We start from the raw sequence: 24,474 nt of genomic DNA on the forward strand, positions 1-24,474 counted from the left end.
AATACCTGTTCAGATCCTTTGCTCATATTTTTAATTTGGTTTTCCTGGCCACTTCTAAAACAACAGTTGCCAAGTTACTGCCACAGATTGAAGTCAGGATTGGAGGCTCTCCGAGCTCTTCAGAGGAATTCATTATCAGTCCTCAGTGTTTGCCTTTCAGATACGTTTATGGATGCTTGGAGGTCAGAGGGATTGGGGAAACAGCTGTGACAAAAAGAGGACCAAGAGATAAGCCAAATTCCTACAAAGAACATTGGTACCCTGCTCTCTCCTTCCCCACAGCGTCTGCCTGCCCCCCCTTCCTTCTCCTTGCACCCTCTCCTCCTCTGACCCTCTCTCCTCTTCTTATCTGGTACATAAGCAGTACACTGGACCAGTTTCAGACTTGCATATCTGCAGACAATATTATCATGTTCATCCTCTGATAATGTCAGAGCTGCATAAGTCTACCTAGATCTGAAATGCTGTTTACCTTGAGGGAGGTGTTGACCCTGCCCTCTCGGTTGCATTATCTTTGAAATATTATCACCTTGATTCCTGACCTCTTGTGATGGTCACACATCCTCTGGTTTTTAAGTAAATGTTTTTAGTACAGCCCCTTATTTGAGTAGTTCTTACCCTTTGGAGTATGCGCGTATGCATTTTTGAACATGCTAGTTTAAAAAAAAAAAAGATTATCCAGGTGCAACGGGTTTCTTCATAAAAGGAGAAAATCAGAAGCTTGGCTCCTCTCAACATCCGAGTGTGGCAGCAGGAAAACAAATAAGAAGATACTTCATGGTCACATTCCTCACTGGGTACATTTTGTGGTGTGCTGGGCCAGAGGTGAATATATCGAATGCTTTCCTTAATCTTTCAGGATTTCTGTGTCAAGAAGAACCTTTGGGCAAAGTGGCCTCTTCGTGCAAACGTGGTATGCAAACCCTTCTCTCATCAAGTCCATCTGGGTAATGGCAATTAGTCAGCATCAGTTTTACTTGGACCGGAAGCAAAGCAAAGTAAGTCACTAGAGCGTTTCTATAGGAACAGACTTCCCTCCTTCATTTGCTTTCTGCTCAGAAGATAAGCTTCCTCAGAAAAGATGCAAGCACAAGGGATTTTGTTCTTTGAGTTTTTGCTTTTTAAACTTTCTGACCAACTGTTTTAATTTTTCTTACATTGAAAAGAGGAGCAGTATATAGCCTGATTTAGAAGTTGTGAGACGTGCCAACTTTTCTTTGGCACATGTATACGTGAACACAGGTGACATTTTAAAGTTCATGATTGAACTGTACCATGAGAGAGATTCATGCATATTTAAACATTTTCGTTGTAAAGCTTAAGTCTTGTATTTTTTTCTTCTGAAGTGTCACTTGGGCATGTAAAAATTCTAAATTGTCCTCTGTGTTGACATACTTATTCCATAGTAACTTAATCATTTTATTAATTTGAAATAAGTTCAGTTGAATGAATTCTGTTTCCATGTTGTATACCCCTTAGGCAAAAATTCCTTCAGCCAGGAGTTTAGACGATATTGCGATGGATTTGACCGAGACAGGAACACCGAGGGTCTCCAAAATGGTGACACTGGAGGCCAAAACTCAGTTCATCATGGCGAGCAATGGCAGTTTAATCTCTTCAGGTAACATTTTGGGAAAGTACAGATGATTTTTATTTTTCACTTTTTTTGGTCTTAAACTACTTTGGGGGGTCATAAACCACTTTTAAACGCATTTTAGACCCATTATTTGGGGAGTAAGTAAGCCTATCAAAACCTGCAGCATGCAGCATAAACCAATGTATTAAAAAGTAAAAGGAAAGTTAAATTATAAATAGTCAGCTTGCATAAACAACACTGGTTACAAAGATAGTGAACTCCTCAGGGTAACTTGAAAGGACATTTTCTCCCCATCTATTCTATCAGCTTCTTCTTCTCCCAATATTTAGTTTTTGATTCAGACAGTTGTCTAATGCTCTACTTAATATATAGTCAAACGTGACTACAAGCTTCAAACCTCACCCTAACCCCACCTCCCAGTGTGATTGCTGCCCTGAAGCCGTTCCTCTGTACCTGTATATGTGGACAGAGGTGACATTTTAAAGTTAATGATTGAACTGTACCATGAGAGAGATTCATTCCAAATTCTGGAATCTCTTATCACCAAGTATATATAACTGAACTCAGATGAATTTTCCCATCTAAATCCTATTGTCAACTCTTAATCTGAGGCACAGAACACTCCTTTGCTTGGCTTGCTTGCTTTCTGCAAGGACATTCTAAGCAACTATCTCCAGGAACATCTTACCTTCTCTCTTGCTCAGAAAATTGAAATTCTTCCTTGAGTGTGTCTGAAACATTAAGCATTTTATCATTGCTTCTAGAATGACTGAGCCAAAATACAGAAGGTATATATAATTACCAGGCTGTGTTGGATGCCCAGAAGCATGAGAAAATGTTCTCCAGTTTCCTTTTATTATGTTCGGAAACAAGGAGAAAAGAAATAAATTATTATTTAATAGCAGGTCGGGCTTAAAAATCCTTTGTCCTTTAAAAAAGGAAGGAAACATGCCTTGTATAAACCTTCCCTGCCCTCCCTTCCAATCCCTCCAGGTTCTCAAGACTCAGAAGTTAGCGAGGAGCAAAAGAGAGAGAAAATCCTGGAGCTCAAGAAGAAGGAAAAGCTCTTGCAGGAAAAACTCCTGAAAAAAGTCGAGGAGCTTAAGAAGATCTGTTTGCGGGAGGCTGTGAGTGTCTTCTGCTTTTGGGGGACTTGTCACATTGTGTTTGACAATCTGGCCAATGTCAATTATCCCCCTCTCGATTCTGTCCTGTTTTACAGGAGCTCACCGGCAAAATGCCAAAAGAATATCCGCTGAGCGTAGGTGAGAAACCGCCTCAGGTCAGAAGGCGTGTAGGCACTGCGTTCAAATTGGATGACAACCTGCTGCCAAGTGAACAGGTATGAGCACCAGCTCTGAGCATTTCTGTTAACAGCCGGACAGAAAAGCCCTCAGCTGAATGTGGCTGACTTGTTTCTTTGGTTTTTGAGTCCGTGCTGTACCTTTCTATCTCGCCACTTGAAAGTGATATAGTAGACCAAATCGAATTCTTTCTTTCATGCACAGTCCAATTACAGTTGAGTTATTTCTCACTACTTTACTCCTCCCAAGCATAGAGAGTGTTAAACAAACCCCAAATGTTTATAACTGAGAACCATGACCATAAGAATGAAGAACTCCAGCATCAGCATTAGACGCTTCCACGTAAAACAGAGAAGCCTTTGATGAATACGTTTGCCCTTTCTGATATGTCATTTCTCAGATCTCGGTTCCCTTATCCATAAAATGGGGCTAATCTTTGTTCTTTCCGCTAACGGATACGAGGAGTAGTAAGTGACATAATATATGTACAGCATTCAGGTATAATAAAGTTCCAGTATAAAGTGTACTTTCTTATTTGCATGTCATCAGATCGTAGGCCCCTACTCCTGTTTCTTGCCCAAATTTAGCCATTTGGCTGTAGAAAATGATAGCAGTGTCCATCCATAATAGAGTGAGCTTTGCAAGTTTTTAAAAAGATGTATTTATTTCTTTTAGAGAGAGCACGAGCAGGGGGAGGGGCAGAGGGACAGGGAGAGAATCTCATACAGATTCCCTGATGAGCACGGAGCCCGACACAGGGCTCCATTCCATGACCCTGAGACCGTGACCTGAGCCGAAATCAAGAGTTGGACTTTCAACCGACTGAGTCACCCAGGCGCCCCTGAGCTCAGCAATTTATTGAGTATACCCAGTCCTGAGCTAAGCAATGAACACACACAATCTCATTTAATCTTTGCCATATTTTTACAAGGTAGATGTTCTCTTATTTGAAATGGAGATGCAGAATGAAAATAACCTGCAACATTAAAATATTAAGCAGTGTTTCCAGGGTCACGGAAGCAGGAACCACCAGAAAGAGAAATCAAACCCAAATGTATCTGTTTCTAAAGCTATGTATGTGAATATAACCTTCTGTGTCTGTGAATCTTGGGTTAAGAATCTCTCCTTGAAAAATATAATCTTCACCCAACCAACTACATGAATGAAAGGCCATTCCCTTCTTTAAAAGGAAAAAAGTCGGAGTAGTGAGGAGTGTAAGTAAATGGTTGAGGGAGGTCTTGTCTTCTAGAAAAGTGTTTGAAGATACCTATGCAGTAAACTTAGGAAGGTTTTATTCTCAAAGAGCATCTGATCTGAGAATGTACAAGAACCAGTATCATTGTATAAATGCAGGATCCTGCTTTGCAAGAACTGGAGAGCAATTTCCTAATACAGCAAAAGCTGGTTGAAGCTGCAAAGAAACTTGCCAACGAGCCAGACCTTTGTAAAACCGTGAAGAAAAAACGAAAGCAAGATTACACAGATGCGGTGAAAAAGCTTCAGGAGATTGAAAACGCGATAAATGAATACCGAATCAGATGTGGAAAGAAACCCAGCCAGAAAGCAACGGTTATTTTACCAGGTTCGTAATCAGTAAGGTTTTTCCAGTCACATAGTCAATGTTCGTGATGGTACGTAGCATTTCCAAGTTAGTTCATTTGGTGAGAGATAAAAGAAAGAACAGGTTTAAAAGTTAAGTTTCTTAGGGTAAAAATGGTTTGGGATGTCAGTCTTGCAAGTGCGTAAATGTGGTGTTCAGTGACATTCTCACTTTTGTAATACTATACTATTGCATTGCTTTCATTTTCAGGATGAAGGAGCATTCATAGCAATATTGGTTTGTAATCCCCTTTAACTGGCCTGACATCACTGCAGGAAATAGAGTTGATAGCACAGAGTGGTAAGAGTGCTAGGCCTACCCAGTCGTTTCTCAAAGGTTTTTCATGCGGGGACATAACATTTTTTTTAAGGACCTATCTAACATTTGTGAAAAGATCTCTTACCATCCTGTCATTGTGGAGGCTATTTAAAGCTGTGGACAAATGCTTGTGATAGAACATGAAATGCAAAGGGTATTAAACCGTAACCACGACATGATCCTGACGTCGTATAAATATCTACATACAACAACTGGTTGGGAAATATTTCAAAATACTAGTAGTTGTGGAATTTCAAGTAACTAATTTTTCTTTTAATACTTTCTGTATTTTCAAAAATTCTCGACATTATATACTTAGGATTTTCATATTCAGGAAAAAAAATACACTGAAAATCTCATTCAGGTAGATTTCAAGTCCAGTTGGCCTTACTTTATCGGCATGGTTTTCAGCCTTGATTGTTGGTTGAAATATGATTATATTTCTTTGATTCCAAGACTATTTTTTTTTCACATTTAAACATCTGTGAAATTTGAATAATTTTTATACTAGATGGTGTACTACAGTTACAATTGGCAATACTTTTTCTTGTTTTACTGAAACATAAAATAATTATATATGTCAGACTGGATGAAATGTGGTGACTAGGTTTAGCGCATTCTCGGGTTTAGGGCGGTATGGTTTATAAAGCAGAGATACGGCTTTTGGAAAGTGAATACACAGACATCAACACACAAGTGTTCGTCAGCTACAGCTGGAGAATTTAGGATGGCTTTGACTCTGAATGAGAAATCCAGTTGGCTTTGGAGGTGGTTACATTCTGGACCTACAGAGATGGGTGATTAGCAGTGTACTTAACTTTCATAACCATTTGTTGTGGCCCATTCATCCCCAAACTGTGCAAGATTTGAGTGATCTCCTTTACAACGAGTGACATTTGGGCAGCAGATGGTGCCAATGGTTGAGCATATATTGGGTAGATTTTTTTTTTTTAAGTGTGCCTGACAGCTGACTATGCTGGCACCTTGCCTTCAAACGCCACTGTGTGTCCAATTAAGAGATAGTCTGCCCGGCTCTGATGGAGATTAACATTTGAGATCAGATGGGAGAGATTCCCTTCCTAATGGCATTGAAGCCTACACGAAGGTGCTGTATTTGCCTGTAACCTTGCCAGGACTTGACCCTGTGTGTGGAATGATTTGCCAAGGCGGATCAACACATCTGAGATGATTCTTGTTGCTAAATACATTTTTTAACATCTGATGAGCAGCAGTAATACTTAGGAGCATTATGGGTATTTCCAACCACCAGAATGCTGTGTCTAGGTAATAAAAGCAAACCTACCGGTAATATTTATTGAGTGTTTGTCCTGTACAAGGAGCTGGGCTAAGGCTTTACATCCATTATTTTAATTACCATTCACCTTAGCACTGCATACTACATACTATTCTTATTCCCATTTTAGTTGAGCCAAGTGATGGTAAGAGGGATTAAGTCATTTGCCCAAGGTCTCACAGCCAGTAAGTGTCAAAACCAAGATGGGAACCCAGGTCTGTCTAATTCAGTGGTTCTCAGCCAGGAGCAGTCTTGCACCCCAGGGAATATTTGGCAATGTGTACAGACATTTTTGGTTGTCAAAACTGGGCGTGGCTGTGCTTCTATTAGACAGTGGGTGGAGGCTGGAGATCCTAAAATGCAAAGGATAGCTCCCCCCAGCAAAGAATTATCCAGTCCAAAATGGCATTAGTGCCACGTGAGAAACCTGGGTCTAATTGAAAAGCTCATGCACCACAAAGTGTTCACCTATTAAGAAAAGGCCCTTTTCTTCGGGGAGGGGTCAAAAAATAATTTATACTAACAGCAGATTTTCAAATGAGGGTTCAAGTGTATTTTACAGAACACTTAGCATTTATGACATGAATGGCATGATTTTTCTTTCCAGTTTGTTGGGTGTAAGCCCTCAATGTATAAGGTAAAGTTTTCATCCCATGTAGAAGCTAGATTGAAAACTAGTTGAAAACAAAAAACTGCCTTGAAATCGGTCCCATTTTTCTTAAAGATTTTATTTATTTGTTTATTTATTTATGTATTTATTTAGCGAGTGCATGAGTGGGGGAAGGGGCAGAGAGAGAGAGAGGGAGAGAGAATCTCAAGCAGACTCTGTGCTGAGAGCGGAGCCTGATGTGGGGCTTTATCTCACGACCCTGGGATCATGACGTGAGCCAAAATCAAGAGTCAGATGGTGACTGAGCCACCCAGGATCCCCTAAATCTGTTCCATTTTAAGAACTAGTCCAGTGTCATATTTGTACAATTCCTAAGATGTTTATATCTTTACTAGTAAATGATTCCATTCTTATAATCATTAATTATTCTTAATGCACTGTAATTAGTTATACTTACTAAATAAAAATAAGATGGACTCTATTGAGAATTGCTTTATTAAATTCACTGTAGGTGTATAAATGCTCTGTGATTCTAAAGGCACTTATTTTTATTCACAGAAGACATAATCCCATCAGAGAGCAGCTCCTTGTCTGACACTACCACCTATGATGATTGTGAGTAGCTCTTCTTTTTCATTTTAAAATGTTATATATTCTGAAATATTAAGACAGTTTCTTTAAGTAAAGCCTATGTGTTATTCTTTTGGGAGAAGTAGAATGAACTAACTTACATTTATGCAGAATGGTTGGGGAAGGGAGATTATGATTAATTTCTACCAAGGCTAACTACACATTAAATACAGTAACATACAAATCACTTGAACTTAGGAAATCAAAATACTATTACACAACTAAGCCAGTCTCTCAGTAAGGGTTTGTAAGCCTCTATAGAATTTTTTTATTAGCATTTTTATTTACTATTATTATTATTTTTTTTTTTTTTTTTTTTTACTTTTAAGTAGGCTCCACACCCAGTGTGGGGCTTGAACTCATGACCCTGAGATCAAAAGTTGCATGCTCTACTGACTGAACCAGCCAGGCGTCCCCCTGTAGGATTTTTTTTTAATGTTTTCTCTTGAAGTAATTACAGGTTCACAGGGAGTTGCATAGATAATTCAGAGTCTTTCACTCAACTTTTCCCAATGGTGACATCGTATATATTTGGAGTCTAATCTCAAACTGGAAAATATAGCATAGACTTTGATTATCCCTGTATTCTGGATAGCTAGGAGTTTATTTTCCTTAGGCAGAAATTGGGTTTCATGTCATTGTATTGGTTTCATAGAGGAACGCCATATCTGTTGGGATGGCCTGTGTTTGTTCAACACATTTTATGATGGAATGGATTTCATATCGAATGGTAGAGTACTTCCTTGGAATCCCTGGTGCTTAAGCAGAGGAGTGACTCTGTCTGATATAATTTAAAGAATTCTGGGATGCCACTAACCCATACAGCATTATCTCCCCCATCCCCACCCCAAGTTTGATGGTGCATGAAACTCCACCATTCCAAAATTCTTCCTTTGAGCTGAAGTTGGGTCATGCTTGCCATTCCTCTTTGAAAATGCACATGTCAACAGGAGACATAACAGGTCTCTAATGACTCAGCATAAATCAGTTATATCACTTTTAATGACAGGATGAGCCTCTGGTCAACCAAAGAGGTGTAAGAACTTGAAACGTGAACAAAAGTGATCCACACCAACTTTACAGGCCAGCTTCCTTTTGGCCCTATACACACTGGGGTTTTTCTTTAATATAACTCTAGAAAAGCTATAGTATCACCCATTCTACCAGAATGATTTCTTTGCTCAGAGTGGTACCTACTAAACTGGCAAAAGTTGGATCAGGCCCACAAGAGAACAGGTGACCCTTGAACTATGTGGGGGTTACATGTGGCCACACCCCCCATGGTTGAAAATGCAAGTATAACTTTTGACTACCCCAAAGCTTAACTATTAACAGCCTACTGTTGGCAGAAGCCTTATTTATTTAAACAATAAACACATGTTTGTATGTTAAATGTATTATATACTGTATTCTTACAGTCAAGTAAGGTAGAGAAAAGAAAATATTAAGAAAATCATAAGGAAGAGAAAATGCATTTACTATACTATACTATATTTATCAGAAAAAAAAAAAATCCGTGTATAAGTGCATCCATGCGGTTCAAACCTGTGTTGTTCAGGGGTCAGCTGTATTCAGTAATTTCCGTTTTCTAGTGTATACAGTATAAAAATAAATTTCCTGAAAGTAATACACTTCTAAAAACATCAGATCTTCTGATTTGGTTTTTGGAGGGCTGGCAAGGTATTTATTGCCTTATTTATTTACCTACTTACTTATTCATTCATTCATTTACTTATTATAGCTAATGACACCTTCACTCTTGCCGGGCAGCGACCAAGTTCAGTACCTCATTCTCCAAGAATTCTTCCCCCCAAGTCTCTCGGTATTGAGCGAATCCATTTCAGAAAGTCGTCCGTCAATGAACAGTTTGTGGAGACCAGGCAGTCCAGGTGAGAAGTCACAGCATTAGTAAGGCAGATGCCTCATAGCCATAACACCTTTCCTCCAAAATAGTTGACCCTTTTTGGATTCACCCTATTTATCCTTTCAGAAGGGGTTAGCTTGCAAAACAAAGCATAGAAACTAACCCCGTTATTTGTTGTTGACAGCAAGTGCAAGTGTTTCTAAGAGATCTTTTCAAAGCATTTGGCAGTTTCCTATATTTTAAAGTCTGCTGGATTTATGTTAGGTTCCAGGGGCATTATTTATAATCTGGATTTGGATATAATGTCCTAAGTTCAGTTTCAGAACCCATGCTCTCAGGAAACTGACATTAAATACCACTCTATCAGTGCAAGTGACAGAAATGACTTCTGATCTTTCAAATAGAAATGAGACTTCAACTCATTTTTAATCTGTTAAATAGACAATATGACTTTTTTCTCAAATGTCTCAGGTAAATATTATCTGGGCAATAACACCAGATTTTAAAAAGATGACAGACCAGTGATTCTCCGAATTTGGCTGCATGGATCAATACTAATAAAAAAAAAAAAGAAAAATAGGACCCAAGATAGGATTACCAAATGTTTACTCTGCCTAATCAGAATGTTCAAATAAACAATGCCATGATTTCAGGGAAAAAACGACATGTAATTATCAAAAAAATACAGCCATTGTCATAATAATAATAAAATGAAGTTAACATTTATGGAATGCCTACTGTATATCAGGCACTGTTCGAAGTGTTTTAATATGGATTAATGAATTTAATCTGTACCGCAATCCTGGTGGTATGACAACTGTCATTACCATTTACAGATAAGTACACTGAGGACCAGAAAGCTTGAATAACCTGTTGGGTTCATGTAAATGTTGGAATCGGGATTTGAACCTTTTAACCAGTATGTCACACTGCATCTCAGCGGAGGTGTTGGAAATTAGTCTTAAAATAAAGGAAGATTATTTAGATTAAATAATTCTTCACTTATGAAAATAGCACCTTGTTATATTTCTCCTTTGTCGAAGACCGTATCAGGCCCCTCTGTTAGATTAGCACTTAGAACTGTTGCCTTAAACAATAGAAATCCAAGTGTCTAGAACTGTGCTGGCCAGTTCAATTAAAAGTAAATAAAATTAAAAATTCACTTTCTCAGTCGTGCTAGCCACATTTCAAGTGCTAATGGGTGCACATGTGGGCTAATGGTTATAATATTGGCATAGATATAACACATTTCCATCATTGGACAGCCCTGGACAAGTATATTTATTATATTAGGGAAAACAAAGCTATTGCAGTAAAAGGAAAAATTATAACCAGAAATCATTATCTTAAAAAGTACTATACCTACTTCCTTAATAGCTTAAGATGGGTTTGCTCTGTGATCCAGCAATTTCACTTAGAGGACTTTTTCCTATTGAATTAATTAAGTACAGGATGCTCATCACATTATTGTTTACACTAGTGACAAATTGAAAACAACCCAAATGCTCAACTAGTGAATTGTTTAAATAAATTATAAATCCTTACAGTGGAATGTTATACTGTCATTAAAATAACATTATGAATGAATATTAACCAACACAAAACATTAGATAGTTTTTTTAATGTGGGTTTTGAAGGAGAATATAGGGTAAGATAATATTTTTTTGTTGTTAAAAACTGCAAATGCCTGTAAGTATGCTAAGTAAAAATATCTGATTGGCTATATCCGAGGCTTCCAATTATAGATATTTAAATTTTTCTTTTTTATCTGTATTTTCAGAATTTTCTGCAATGAACTTGACGTGCTTTTGTAATAAGTAAAAATGTAATCAAAGCCACATTTAATTAAAAAATTAACTTCAAATTGTGTTCTCACTGTGCTGGGTAGCGAACAAAATGATTTAAAGATGTTGCCTTCTAGTCCACGGGCCTGCAGACAACAGCCCATTGGCCAGATCCATCCTGCGACTTATTTTATATTTTTATATGGCCCACGAGCTAAGAATAGTTTTTATTATTTTTAAACAGTTGGAGGGGAAATCAAAAGCAATAGTATTTTGGGACGTGAAAATTACACGATACTTGACTTTCAGTATCCACAGTCAATCTCTATTGGCTCACAGCCACCCCCATTCACTTACATGTTGTCTACACTGCTTCTGTCCTTCAAGGGCACAGTAGAGCAGTAAAGGACTGGGACATCTGGCCTGCAAAGCCAAAAATATTAACTATTAGACTCTTTACAGGAAAAGGCTTTGCTGCCCCTGCTCTAGTTGCTTTCGATCTCTTTTATTCAATATACTCTTTTTTAAAAACACTTTAATCATTTTCCTTCATCCGTATGACTCAGAGAGATCAAGGATACTAAAGCACAAAGGCACTCTGCCCTGTTTTCTCCAATGCTCCTTTCCTTCAGCTTCCAGTAAGTTTCAGATCGCCTGATGACGAGTTTGCCAGAGATGTCGCGAGGCTCATCATCTCCCGACTTCTTCTTTTCCCCATCACAGGGAAATGCTGTCGACACACGGCAGCCCTTACAAAACCCTGGAGCGGCGGCCCCCAGGCGGACAGAGCATGCCCACCACCCCAGTTCTGACCCGCAACGCCTACAGCACCAGCCACTTGGAGTAAGAGCACTTTGTTCCAATGACTTTGCCACTGTTGGTTTTGCTTTCCTTTGTTGTGCGTCTTAATCATTTTAAGGCACTTGATTCAGCAGGACTGTGTTACAGATCTACATTTTCTACTTAACGGGTCAGTGACGTTGGCAAAGAAAATGTATTGAAAAATATGCTTTGAGCGGGTAGATAGGAGATTTGTGTGCGTGTGTGTGTGTGTGTGTGTGCGCGCCTTAATTTTCCCAACCAGACATCACCGTTTGCTATTCAGTGGTGAGGATGAATATAATGACTTGAGCAATGCTTTGACGTCTTTAGGGAAGGTTTTGCTAGCTCTTTTATATGCCTGATATTTTTTCTAATTTTTTTAAGATTTTATTTATTTCTCAGCGAGAGAGAGAGAACACAAGCAGGGGGAGCGGCAGACAGAGGGAGAAGCAGGCTCCCCGCTGAGCAAGGAGCCCAGTGCGGGGCTCGATCCCAGGACCCTGGGATCATGACCTGAGCCGAAGGCAGAGGCTTAACCGATTGAGCCACCCAGGCATCCCTATATGCCTGATATTACTCAGTCCATACAACAAGCCGAACTGTAGATCTCAGATCCTGCTTTCCCTCCTCATTTTACGGATGAGGATTGCAAGAGGTTATATGTCTTACCCAAGCTGGCACAGTTGAGAGATGGCAGAGCCATGACTCCCCCAGATATGTCTGGCATCAGAGTCAGGCAGTGCTCCCTCCACCCTGTCTGCATCTCCTGCTATCCTGTTGGAAGAGAGGAACCTCCAAAGATGCGCTGGGCTTTCTTTTTAGGCTTTGATGCAACTTGTGCATCATCAGTTTATATCTTCCCTCCTCTCGAGTGAGGCTTGGGAGTGCATGGTTGTTAGAACCTGGTTCTTTTCTCATTTGGACCATGACACAGTGAACCTGTGTGGGAACCAAGCAAGGGATTGTGTGAAAAATGGATTCTCTTGTGCAGTCAGCTTTGGAAACCTTGAGTCTTATGGCAGTTCAGGGGTGATTAAATCCTTCAACACCATGTTCATTTTGTAAAATTTCGGTCCTTCTTTCATTCTTCCTCTGTTACAAATTGGCCTCTCTCCTCCTGCAGACCTGAATCTTCAGCCCAGCACTGTCGCCAGCGCAGTGGAAGCCTTGAATCTCAGTCCCATCTGCTGTCTGAGATGGACAACGATAAGCCATTTTTCTCCCTCTCCAAATCCCAAAGAAGCAGTAGTACAGAAATCCTGGATGATGGGTCTTCCTACACCAGCCAGTCAAGCACAGAGTATTACTGCGTGACGCCCGTTGCCGGCCCCTATTACACTACCCAGACTCTGGACACTCGTGCCAGGGGCCGGAGAAGGTCCAAGAAACAGAGTGTTTCGACTTCAAATTCAGGAAGCATGCCCAACCTAGCACAAAAGGATAGTTTGAGGAATGGCGTCTACACAAAGAGCCAGGAACAACCTTCTTCTAGTTACTATATTGCTGGGTACACACCCTATCCCGAGTGCGATCTTTATTACAGTGGCGGCTACGTCTATGAGAACGACACGGAAGGACAGTACAGTGTCAATCCTTCCTACCGGGCCTCGGCCCACTACGGCTATGAGCGCCAAAGGGACTATAGCAGGTCCTTTCATGAGGATGAGGTCGACCGGGTGCCCCACAACCCATATGCAACTCTCCGGCTGCCCAGGAAGGCTGCTGCCAAGTCAGAGCACATCACCAAAAACATCCACAAGGCCTTAGTTGCAGAGCACCTGCGTGGCTGGTACCAGCGGGCCTCTGGGCAGAAGGATCAGGGGCACAGCCCACAGACTAGCTTTGACTCAGACAGGGGATCGCAGAGGTGCCTGGGGTTTGCGGGGCTGCAAGTACCCTGCTCTCCCAGCAGCCGAACATCCTCCTACTCTTCCGGTAAGAATACTGCCTACTCACTTGATCCCCAGATCGAATTTACCTCCTGTCCCCCGCCCACCCTCCCCCCAAACCACTCCCCTCAGGGATCACAGGACCAGTACCCAAGGTCATGACACTGGTAGCCATTCCGTGGGGCCACAGTAAGAATTGCCAACTGAAACATAGTTCTTTCTCTTCGGCTTTCCAAAGAACACAGTCCACAGGAGTCCAATGGAGCAAATTGTAGATTCCAACCCAACAAGCATTCATTGAGCACCTATTCTGTGCCCTGTGTTAGGGGCTTTCTTTTTTTTTTTTTTTTAAAGATTTTATTTATTTATTTGAGAGAGAGAGAATGAGAGAGAGCACATGAGAGGGGGGAGGGTCAGAGGGAGAAGCAGACCCCCTGCTGAGCAGGGAGCCCGATGCGGGACTCGATCCCGGGACTCCGGGATCATGACCTGAGCCAAAGGCAGTCGCCTAACCAACTGAGCCACCCAGGCGCCCTTTTTTTTTTTTTTAAAGAGGGGCTTTCAAATATTCTATCTTTTCCCCATGTCATTAAAGTGTTCAGGTCACTGATGTTTGATATATTTAAAAAAAATAGAGTAAATCCGTCAGGTGAGCAGAAAGCATTAGGATTATGCATCCTTCCCTGTTCACCAGCAGGAACTTGATCTTCTAAAGGCAGTTTGTTTTGAATGTTCGGGTAGCTGTGTGAGGCTCTTAGTAATTCTGATGGGAGCCAGTAATTTGTAAGCCCTGTTCCTGGCACTGTTCTACGTGCTTCACGTGCCTTGACTCAATTCAGTAATCATATATACTCTGCTTTAGGGTTGATGGAAGGGATTTTCAAAGATAATTTTGGTTAGAGATGTTCCCTCATGCATTGACTTGGGCCCCTCACTCCACTAAAATCCATGGAGTACTTACTGCTTACCCCTCGCTGAGTAGAGAAATGAAGGGAAAGAGGAATATCTGTCTCTGGTTACATTGATTCAGCAAACAAGCAGCCATGTCCCAGATGCTGAGGAGCCAGGGTTGACCCAGTTTTGGCCTTGAGGAGCTCACGGTCTAGTCAGCAGCCAGAGGAATGTATGCAAATTAAGCAATTTCGAGGCTCTAAAACGAATGAGTTCTTGAACTACGTGGAAACCTGAGGTCCTATGTTCTTGCCCCTCTTTCAGGCATGACCCCTTAGTAGGACACAGCACAGGGATTCCTGAATCACCTTGTAATAGTTGGTGAAAACTGTGCCTTTAAAAGTATCCTAAGCTTGTTGACCAGAGGCATTTCCATGGAGATTTCTATTTGGGTGTACGGTCTCTTCTGTTTGTGTAGGACTTTGGACTTCCACTAGGGCTTTCCCATTTATTACCACATCTACCATACAAAAAGGCTCCTGTCCTTACTCCTGGTTATTTATGGCTCATCTCTAGAGAACGCCTTTCTTCCCCCTAACGTTCAGGGCACTGCATGAGAATCATTCCAAAAACAAACATGGAGAGGGTGTTAGAAAGAAAGAACAAGGAGGGCTGAGATGCATAAGGATGGTCATCAGGGCCCAGGGCTGGGGTGATGCCTTTTTAAGCAGGGAGGCTGGAGAGGAGCAGGCATCCCTCCAAAACCACAGCATTACTGCCGGTTGGCTCAGTGCCTGGGGCAAAGGTAAGAATGGAGTGAGTGCTTCTCGATTCACACCCAGTAGGAGCCTGGCTGGTAGCCGTAGGATTTGGCCCCACAGGCCAAAAGGCATTCCATCCATGTTAAAGAATTAAAGGGATGGAATTAGAGCTCATTCCTGTCTACATGTTATAGCTACAAAAATGTATTACAACAGGCATGCATCATGGAGAGTTTCCCGTTATTTGCCAAAGTAGTCAGGGGTGTTGTAGCTCCTTCTAGCCATCTAAAGACTCTCTTGGTGACTCCGTTTTAGTAGTAATGACAGCCACCATCTCTTGGCAGCTTCCCCCGGGCCACGCCGCATGCTTGGTGCTTCGTGTGCACCATCCCATCTAATGTGTGCAAACAGTTGGGTACTGTGAGCACTGTTGTTAGGTCTATTATTACTATCCTCATCTTGCAGCCGAGGCAGTTCTGGTTTAGAGAGTTGAAATGACCCTGGCCAAGCCCCAGAGCTAGTAAGTGCTTGACCCCTTAACCACCATGCTTTACAGCCCCTGACTCAGAGTTATCAAACATTCTTAGAAACTCGAAGTGAGGGAATTACATCTTTGAGTCAAAACCTCATGGCATCCAGGGCCACAGATGAGTTTTGAAAGGCGTCCGCCATGCGCTGGTCACCAGGGCTTGGTGGGTGTGAGAAAGAAGACAAGGAAGGTGGCTGCCAAAAACAGGAAATGGAGGGGAGCTGGAAGGATCCTTGAGCGGTGCTGGCCTTGGACCACCAGCTGGGCGTTGTGGTCACCTTGTGCGTCCTGGGCATAGAGCAGGACTGGTTTTAGAGAGAGGACAACAAACGCCCTACAGTGAGACATTCACTGGGCTTTGCTCCCAAATGGTGCCCTTGTCTTGTTCCAGTTCAGTCCCTCAGTAGAACTAATTCCCTCCTGTACTAGTTACCGTCCCGCCCCTTCCCACACACACACTTTTTCTTTTAAGGCAAAAAGTATGCGTTGATCCTGCTAGTGGCTGGCGTTGCCTTGGGCCGAGGAGCAAGTCGTGACCCAACAGGGCAACTTACAGAGTGCTTTTCCTCCAAAGGCCTCCAAGAAACTCAAACTGGTCGTCTTATCTTTACAAATAAAGCCTTATCTATCCAGCCACCTAGCCAGAATGGAGAGACCCTCTCCATATATGAGAATGTTTTTTCTACTTGTCTTTTAGGTTATTTTTTATAGCATGCCTTTCAGTTAACTTTATTCCCATTAATAATATCAATAGTTATCATTTTGGGGGTGCTTTCTTTATACCAGGCACAGTGCTAGACATTCTCATATATGACTTACTCAATCCTGGTATCATCCCTATACAGGATATATTTGCATTATTATCCCCACTTTACAGGTGAAGAAACTGAGACTTAAAGAGAATAAACTATTTGCCCGAGGTCACATGGCCAGTAAGTGACTAAATTGGATTAGGAACTCTATTGATTATAAACACTGGCTCTTAATCTCTGCACATAGATGATTATAATGTACATTTAAATGGCCTAAACAGTCTTTGCTTTGAATATTCCCACTAATTTTGTCTCTTTCCATTTTTACTTCTAGTATCTTCTACAAACGCTTCTGGAAACTGGAGGACCCAGATAGCTGTAGGGCTATCTGACTACGAGACCCCAGCACATTCTTCCTACACCAGCTGCTACAGCAACATCTATAATCCTTTGCCCTCCCCAGGAAGGTGAGAAAGCAATGCTCCAAAATTCTAGTAGCCTGTTCCTGGTCAGAACAATTGAGGAATTCATTTTTTTTTTTTTTTTTTTATGACTGCTCAAGGATCATCAGACTATAGCCTATGGGGCCCAAACCAGCTGCCACCTGTTTTTGTAAATTAAATTTTATGGGAAAACGGCCATGTTCATTCACGTACATTTTATCTATGGCTGTTTTTGCACCATGAGGGCAGAGTGGAGTAGCGACAGAGCCCTTGTGGCCAACAAAGCCAAAAATATCTGGCCTTTTTAAGAAAAGGTTTGTTGACTCCTAATCTAGATTGTTCGAATTTGACTCTGTTCCTCGTCTTCTGTAAGGTCTTAAATTCTGTGTCTGGCAGGTTTTTTTTAATTGCAGTACTTTAAATGGTATTACTGATATATCCATTTAAGACTCTCCTGGAACCTTGGAGGAAAAATATCTCTGCTCCAGAAAAGGCTGTTCACATCAAAATTCCTCGTAGGCAGTTGGTGGGCTTGATTTCAGTGAACATTTGCTGCCTTTTTGTGTCTGATCCTGTGTTCCGTAAGAAGCTACAGACACAGACAGTTGTCCTATTTGTAATCGTGGTTCTTTGTAAACATTAGGAGGAAACATACAAGAACAATTCGTTAAAATGTGATTTTAAAAAAAGATGGCTAACTCCGCATTACTTCTTTGTATATGCAAGAGGAGAGGAGTTTCTCACTTCTTTGTATATGCAAGAGGAGTTAAGTATGAAGAGGTCATTTCTCCCTATCACTTTTCACAGGATATAATTCACACCCATCGTGCCAAGAAATAGAGCATTTTCTGTTTGTTTTTATTTAATTTTGCTCTAGGTCAAATTGCTTCAGGCATAGGGAGACTTACACAGACAATAACTTATCAAAGTGTCTAGCCTGGTGAGTTTGAGAGGTTAAATTTCTTTTCTTTTTTTTACTTCAATTTTTTATTTCAATTCTAGTTGATTAACCTCCATCAACCCTCAGTTTGTTCTCTATAGTTAAGAGTCTCTTATGGTTTGCTTTTCTCTCTCTCTCTTTTTTCCCTTCATTGTTCATCTGTTTTGTTTCTTAAATTCCACATATGAGTGAAATCATAATTTCTTAATAAAGTACTCAGTGTTACAAACGAATTGAAGGTATTCGACCCCAAAGCCTTATTTTTCTTCTCCTTGTTCAAGGAGAGTTTTTCTTGGCTTGAACTATTAGGCCGATTGTCTCAACTCAACAAAGGGTGTGCTCAAAATAGGATTTTAGTGAAAATATACCTCAGGGGGCTTCAGATAGCTTGGGTTTCTGTAAATAATGCTTGCAAATGAGTTACGAGCAAGAACTAAAATGGCTTTGGCCCAAAATTGGAGCTGCACTTTTTTAAGTCAGTTCTCATCGTTTTGTATAATTCATTTGCAAATAGTTTTCCCCACTTGTACACTTTGACTTTCCTTTTCATGGACTGCATGAGAGATAATATAAAAGCGCATGAGACAGTTTGAAAATCCTTAACACTACTTTCACTGAACTCAGGAAGTACTAAACATTTTTAGAGAAAGTCTGTTTTTACCAAGTGTGCCTGTCTATCTCAGAGAGCCAGCCCAAGATGGCTTGACGTGGAGTCTGATGTCAGAGGAGGGGTAATCTACAGGAAATTAGAAACTATTTAAAGATCCCTATTGTGTGTGCTCACACGCACATCATATGAGCTCATTGTGGAAAATTAGGAAAATAATAAAGGGATAAATAAGTAGGAAATCATTTACCCATAATTCTACCATCTAGAGGTGGTAGCTGTTAGCATTTTGACACATTCCCTCATTTTCCAGTGTCCATTTTTAACATGGTGGTAATGATACCCTTATGTGCAGTTTTATACCTTTCATTGTCTATGAACTTCTGCATCCCAGTGTTTTACTTAATATCACAATATAAACATGTTCCCATATTTTTAAAAACTCCTTAAACCTTATTTTATGTGATCCACATGATATTCCACTCAATAAATATACCATACTTTATTTAACAGTTCCCATATTTTGAATTTGAATGGTTTTTAGATTTTTCTCTCTTTTTTTATTGTAATGCGGCTGTTAATGTCTTTGTGCAGAATATTTGTCTGAATTCCAGATTATTGCCTTAGGATACATTCCAATAAGTAGAATTAATGGAATAAATTGAAAAGTGAATTTTTTTAAGCCCTTGCTTTCCAGAAAGATTTGCCAATTTACCCTCCCAGCAACAGAGGTATGGGTGTGCTTATTTCCATTTATTTGTCTATTTAGGATTTTTTTTTTTATTATACCTCTAAGTGATCAACTTAACTTGACCTACTAACAAAGCAAGTATCATAACAGCCATCCATTAAGTTTTAGAAATTTGCTGTAAAATTATGTTATTTTTGATGAAAACATAATTTTTAAAATAAGAGAGAAATTAAGTTTCAAGATAAAGATAAAAAGAAAACCTTTAGATCTGCCCTGAAGTTCAAGATTTGAGTAATTTTTTAAACAAATGAAGTACATAGTATTTCAAGATCCTTTCCCCCGGAGTGTCTGGCTCTTAACATTTACAGAAAGCTACACATTTTTACCAATAAAACTTTGTTTCCAAGTATGCTGTGGTAGAATTGTCAGTGGCGTAGACTTTCTAAAATCATAAATGTCAACGTCTCTTATGGTCCCTAGTATATAATGCACTCAGATTCTTGGCTCTGTGTGTGCTGCAAACTGTGCTTTCAAATAACTTTTTCCCCTTGCCTTCCTGTTTTCCATTTCCCATCCTCTTCCTTATCTAACTCTACCTCTACTAGGCAACACCGAGGGCTTCTGTCGCGGAGAATGGTTGTGTCTCCCGAAATGAGATCAGTTTTCAGTTCTCTTTTGCTCAGTGTAGCCAGCTGTAGTAAGTACAGCCCTCGGATCCGTCTGCTGCATCTTGCCTCGTAGCAGGAGTTTTGCTTGTTCTGGCTGATGTGTGAAGCTATGGAAATCTGAGTTTGTGTTTATATTAGATGAGAACACTAAATACCTAGTTTCACATAGTATTTCTTTCCGCAGCTCTCCTTCCGGTAACTTTTTAACCATCTTGACTAAAGAAATGTAAAATAAAAAGAAACCTACTAATTATCTAACCTATTCTAGATGACTGTTGCAGGAATGAGGTTTTGCCTGTTGGAATGTTTTGTGTTATAGGATGCCTTCCTTTGGATATACCATCCAAGTATGCCTATGATTTTTGAATGTGGTGTTGTCTCCAATTTATGTTCGACCCATAGGCCCTAGGGATGTAAGATGTGTCCCTGGGTGCCCCTGCCTGCCACTAAATATATTCCTTTGTCCCTGAGGAAAGCATCTAGTATAGTCCCTTAATTTGAAGAATACTTAAAATGTGGCTCTCAAAAATACTTTTTAAAAAGTTAAAAATATGACTCTCACACAAAGAGAAAATAGGCATGTGTCAAAGATTTGTTTAACTCATTAATGAGAGAACTAACAGAATGGTAAAGCTGCTTCCAAGAGAATTCAAAAGACTGAATTGAACACACTGAAAGATAAAAGGCTGGAATAAGATTACTAAATAAGATTAAAAAACCAGTTAATGGCCTACAGGGCAATAAAACTATAACCGCAATCTTTTTATAGTAGACCAAAGTTATTTGTATTTCTTCCAGACAAAAAACCTACAAGTTAACATGTAACTTACCACAATCTGGATCCTAATCAATGGTAAATATAAGTGAGACAAAGGAATATCTCCCTAGAGAATTAAGTACACCTTGCATGGGCCTTTTCAACAATTCGCCAGTGGGACAATGAAAGAACACACCATCATCCTTTGCCTTGACAGTGCTTTCTACTAATTCTTTGAGTAGAGTCATCTTTGTACTCTGGTAATAAAAACGACCACAAGTAATAACTCTCCTGGTTTCCTTTAATAGACAGTATCCAGAGATCAGTCAACTGGACAGCACAGATGGAAGCCGGTTGGAAGACAGCCTGGAGAGCAGGGAGCAGAAGCTCTTTTGGCATGAAGATTCAAAGCCTGGAACATTAGTCTGAACTGCAGTTGGACCTCTTGACCAAGCACTGCATTCTCACACTAGTGTGCCTTGCAAAATGTGTTCGTCTTCCCAGAAAGCTATCCGGCTTTAGAAAGCTAAAGGCATCCAAGGTTGGAGAGACCCTGAACGACTTGCCCTTCCGACTCCGGGCACTCACGTGACAGAGCAAGGTGGAGCCGTGGCCACGAAAGGACTCAGCGTTTATCATTAGCAAGCACTTTTTAAGGGAATAAAAGTTGTTGAAGGCAAACCGCAAAACTGTGAAAAGTGCGTTCAGGGTCCCCAACAGGAAAGAAGGACGGGAAATTTCAGAGCACAATCCAGAATGATGAGGAAAGGGAAACAGAAGCTCCTTAGTCATTAATCACCTTCAGAAAGTTTGGGTTTGTGAGCCGGTGAAGAATAACTTGGCTATCTCTACCCAGACATGAACAATTTAGACAGTATTGGAAAATTACTTGAAGAGAAGCTGGATTTTCATGAAGTTCTGAATGAGTGTAAATGTTTTTAGGATATTATAAAGAGTGATGGTTTTCATAAGCACCGTAAAATGGGTTCTGGAAAGACTTAGCATCCTGTAATATAACTTTATGGTAGCAGATTGGGGAAAACAAAGCAGCCCACTGAATAATTGACAAACTCTGCTTGGAGAATGTTCTAAGGTACAATATTATTGGGCTCCTTTTTTTCTTTCTATACCAATGGCCTGATAGGTGATTATTCAGGCTGGTAACTCTCCAATTTGGCTGCCATTTGAAATGGCAGACCTGATATGGAAAGTTTTTCTAACCAAGAGTTTGAAAAAGTATTTTAAGGTCATACAGAAAGAACCCAAAACAAAATGAAATGAAAAAAGAAAAGCCACAGCATTTTCAATGAATTGCGTGCCTTAAAATGGTGAACATTAGAAAAGTAAGCATATTGTCCAGATTCCACAGGGGGTTCTAAGTCACCAAATGACAAAAAACAAGATTAATCATTAAAAAACAAAACAAACAAAAACAAAAAAACTCCAAGCTGCAGTAGATTTAATTATGAGGCTAAAACTACCTCATACTTTACTCGGAAGAACTAATTAGCTATGGTTTATTGTAGTGTTTTTAAAAAAAAACAAAAACAAGTATTTCCATATTCCAGATTGCTCTTTTTTGTCATCTTCACTCTGCTTCAATAGTCCATAAAAGGTGCTCCCTTCCCCCCCTTTTATACAGGTTTCATGTTCATATTGTGAATAGAGAAGTTTCTGAACAACTTTTTTGGAACATTTTCTATCTATATTCCAAAGCATGTAATATATACATAAAAATGCTTTGTTAAACTGGTCCTTAGTCATTTGTATCATTAAATATGAAGTTTGGGAGAAAAATTTGGAACAAAAAAGAAGACATGCAAAAAATAATTAAGTTATTCCTTTTTGCATACTTGTATAGCCTTCTAGAAACAGAAATACCCTTTTGCATATTCTTTTACTGTTCTGACTTTTTAAGACCTATTATTTTTTTACATAGGTCAATAAACTGAGGTGTGCTACTGAAAATGTTTACGTATTCTTCCATTACATTCAGGGTTCAGACAAAGCAGTTTAAAGTGCTCTACTTCAAGTAATCGTGTTGGACAAGATTGCGGATTTTTTGTTCTAGTATTAGCATATTTTATTGATGCCAAGATGCACATTTTTTCATATTTACATCTTTGAAATCAGGGTGCATCTTTTGATGGATGGCATGCTCTCAATGAACTGGCAGTGTTTTTTTCTTTCTTAGTGCTGCATAAAATAATGCTGTGTCCTACAATAAAGTTGTCTTAGAATTGATGAAATACGGTAGTTTATTGCCTCACTGAGGATGACAGATGTGAATTTTTGGGCTTCCTAATCTTGCAAATGTTGTTTATTTGTAACAAGTCATCCATCCTAGTTTTGCTGACTGGCAAACAGGTCTTCTAAATTCAAGAAAATGTTTCATCTGACATCTCTTTATCCTGCACAATGGGGAAAGGGAATGGGAAATGAAATGTAGGAAGACCTTAATATTTCTGTGCAAGTATCTCAGATGGAAATAACCTTCTTCTGTTTAAGAAAGGGAATGCTCGGAATTGCAAGTACACTTTGAAAGAATGCATGGAACTTGGCTCCCAAATGGTTAAAGAAGGTACAGAAATGGAAGCACAGTGGGCCTGCTGTTTGATTTTTTTTCCCCTGTCTTTTTAGGAAAACCTCTTTCTACCACGTGTTTGGTATGTTTATTAATAACCAAAGCATGGCAAAGGTAAATTATTCAACATAAACCATTGATCTGTTTCTTATTATGAGATGTCATATTTTCCTGATAAAAATTTTAAATTAAAAAAATTTTAAATTCAAACACAAAGCAAATAAATAACATAAGAACATAATTATGCCCTGGAAGCCTAATGTTACCAGATGTAAGAATTGTTCATTTATTTTCTATTAGTTCACATTTTCTTCTATGCATACAGTAATGTTTTAAAAATTCAGCATCATATTGCAAGGACAGTTTACAACTTGTTTTTTTCACCTACCATATCTTGGGCCTCTCTGTATCAATATATATTGATCTACCTCATAAAGATGTATATTTTACAAGGTGGATTTTTTTCAATTGCCTCACCTTCCTTGCTGTTCATATTTTTTCCTATATTTGAGAAAATTCTTCAAAATTCTTTCTTGTACTCATATAAGCTTAATGTTACAAGTAATAAAGATTCCAGAATTGTTTCAAACTATTAGTTTGGCCTGTTCTTAGGAACAAAGGTTCAGACTAAGAGTTCCTTCAAATGTTAGTCCTTCAGAGCATTCAGGAGTGGAATAATGACTTTCTTCAGGACGGTAGAAAAGTTAGAATTCTTCTCTAGAGTAATTTTCAAAGGATCAGTGGTGAGAGACAAGTTTTTTAAATTTTCAACTATTGTGGGCCTCTAGTCTTGTGAAGACGAAGATGAATTACTAAGGAAAACAAGTTAATTAAAAAAAATGAATTCCTAGGGAAGTGGAAAAAAACAAATAGATACAAAAATATACATTCCTGCTCATTATTAGATTCATCGGGCATAAAACTACTCTGTCGAGTCACCATCACAGATTCTAAACACGGACTCTTACTTTCTGTACTTACCGCAATTTACATTCCACTAGCAGTTTCTTAACTCCCCGTGTTTCTCACTGAAGTATAGTTAACATACGATGTGCTGTTACAGGTATACAATGTATCGATTCAACAATTCCATGCCTGACTCAATGCTCACGGTCGGTCGTAAGGGTATCTGGACCACC

The 24,474-nt window shown here is 39.7% G+C and overlaps 1 protein-coding gene across 1 annotated transcript in view; it reads left to right on the forward strand.

The window, feature by feature from the left end:
• FRMD4B (FERM domain containing 4B) overlaps positions 1–23,914 on the forward strand; it is a 173,396-nt gene extending 149,482 nt beyond the window's left edge. Inside the window, exons 13-23 of the mRNA XM_044921219.1 lie at positions 860–998; positions 1,480–1,621; positions 2,591–2,724; positions 2,820–2,939; positions 4,255–4,483; positions 7,282–7,338; positions 9,095–9,242; positions 11,725–11,844; positions 12,947–13,758; positions 16,980–17,112; positions 21,060–23,914. Of these exons, the coding sequence (XP_044777154.1) occupies positions 860–998; positions 1,480–1,621; positions 2,591–2,724; positions 2,820–2,939; positions 4,255–4,483; positions 7,282–7,338; positions 9,095–9,242; positions 11,725–11,844; positions 12,947–13,758; positions 16,980–17,112; positions 21,060–21,180 (2,155 nt within the window). The 3' untranslated portion in view covers positions 21,181–23,914. The remainder of the gene's footprint in view (positions 1–859; positions 999–1,479; positions 1,622–2,590; positions 2,725–2,819; positions 2,940–4,254; positions 4,484–7,281; positions 7,339–9,094; positions 9,243–11,724; positions 11,845–12,946; positions 13,759–16,979; positions 17,113–21,059) is intronic.
• The last annotated feature ends 560 nt before the right edge of the window (positions 23,915–24,474 follow it).

Source organism: Neomonachus schauinslandi, chromosome 1, assembly GCF_002201575.2.
Source record: "Neomonachus schauinslandi chromosome 1, ASM220157v2, whole genome shotgun sequence".
NCBI classification, from domain to species: domain Eukaryota; kingdom Metazoa; phylum Chordata; class Mammalia; order Carnivora; family Phocidae; genus Neomonachus; species Neomonachus schauinslandi.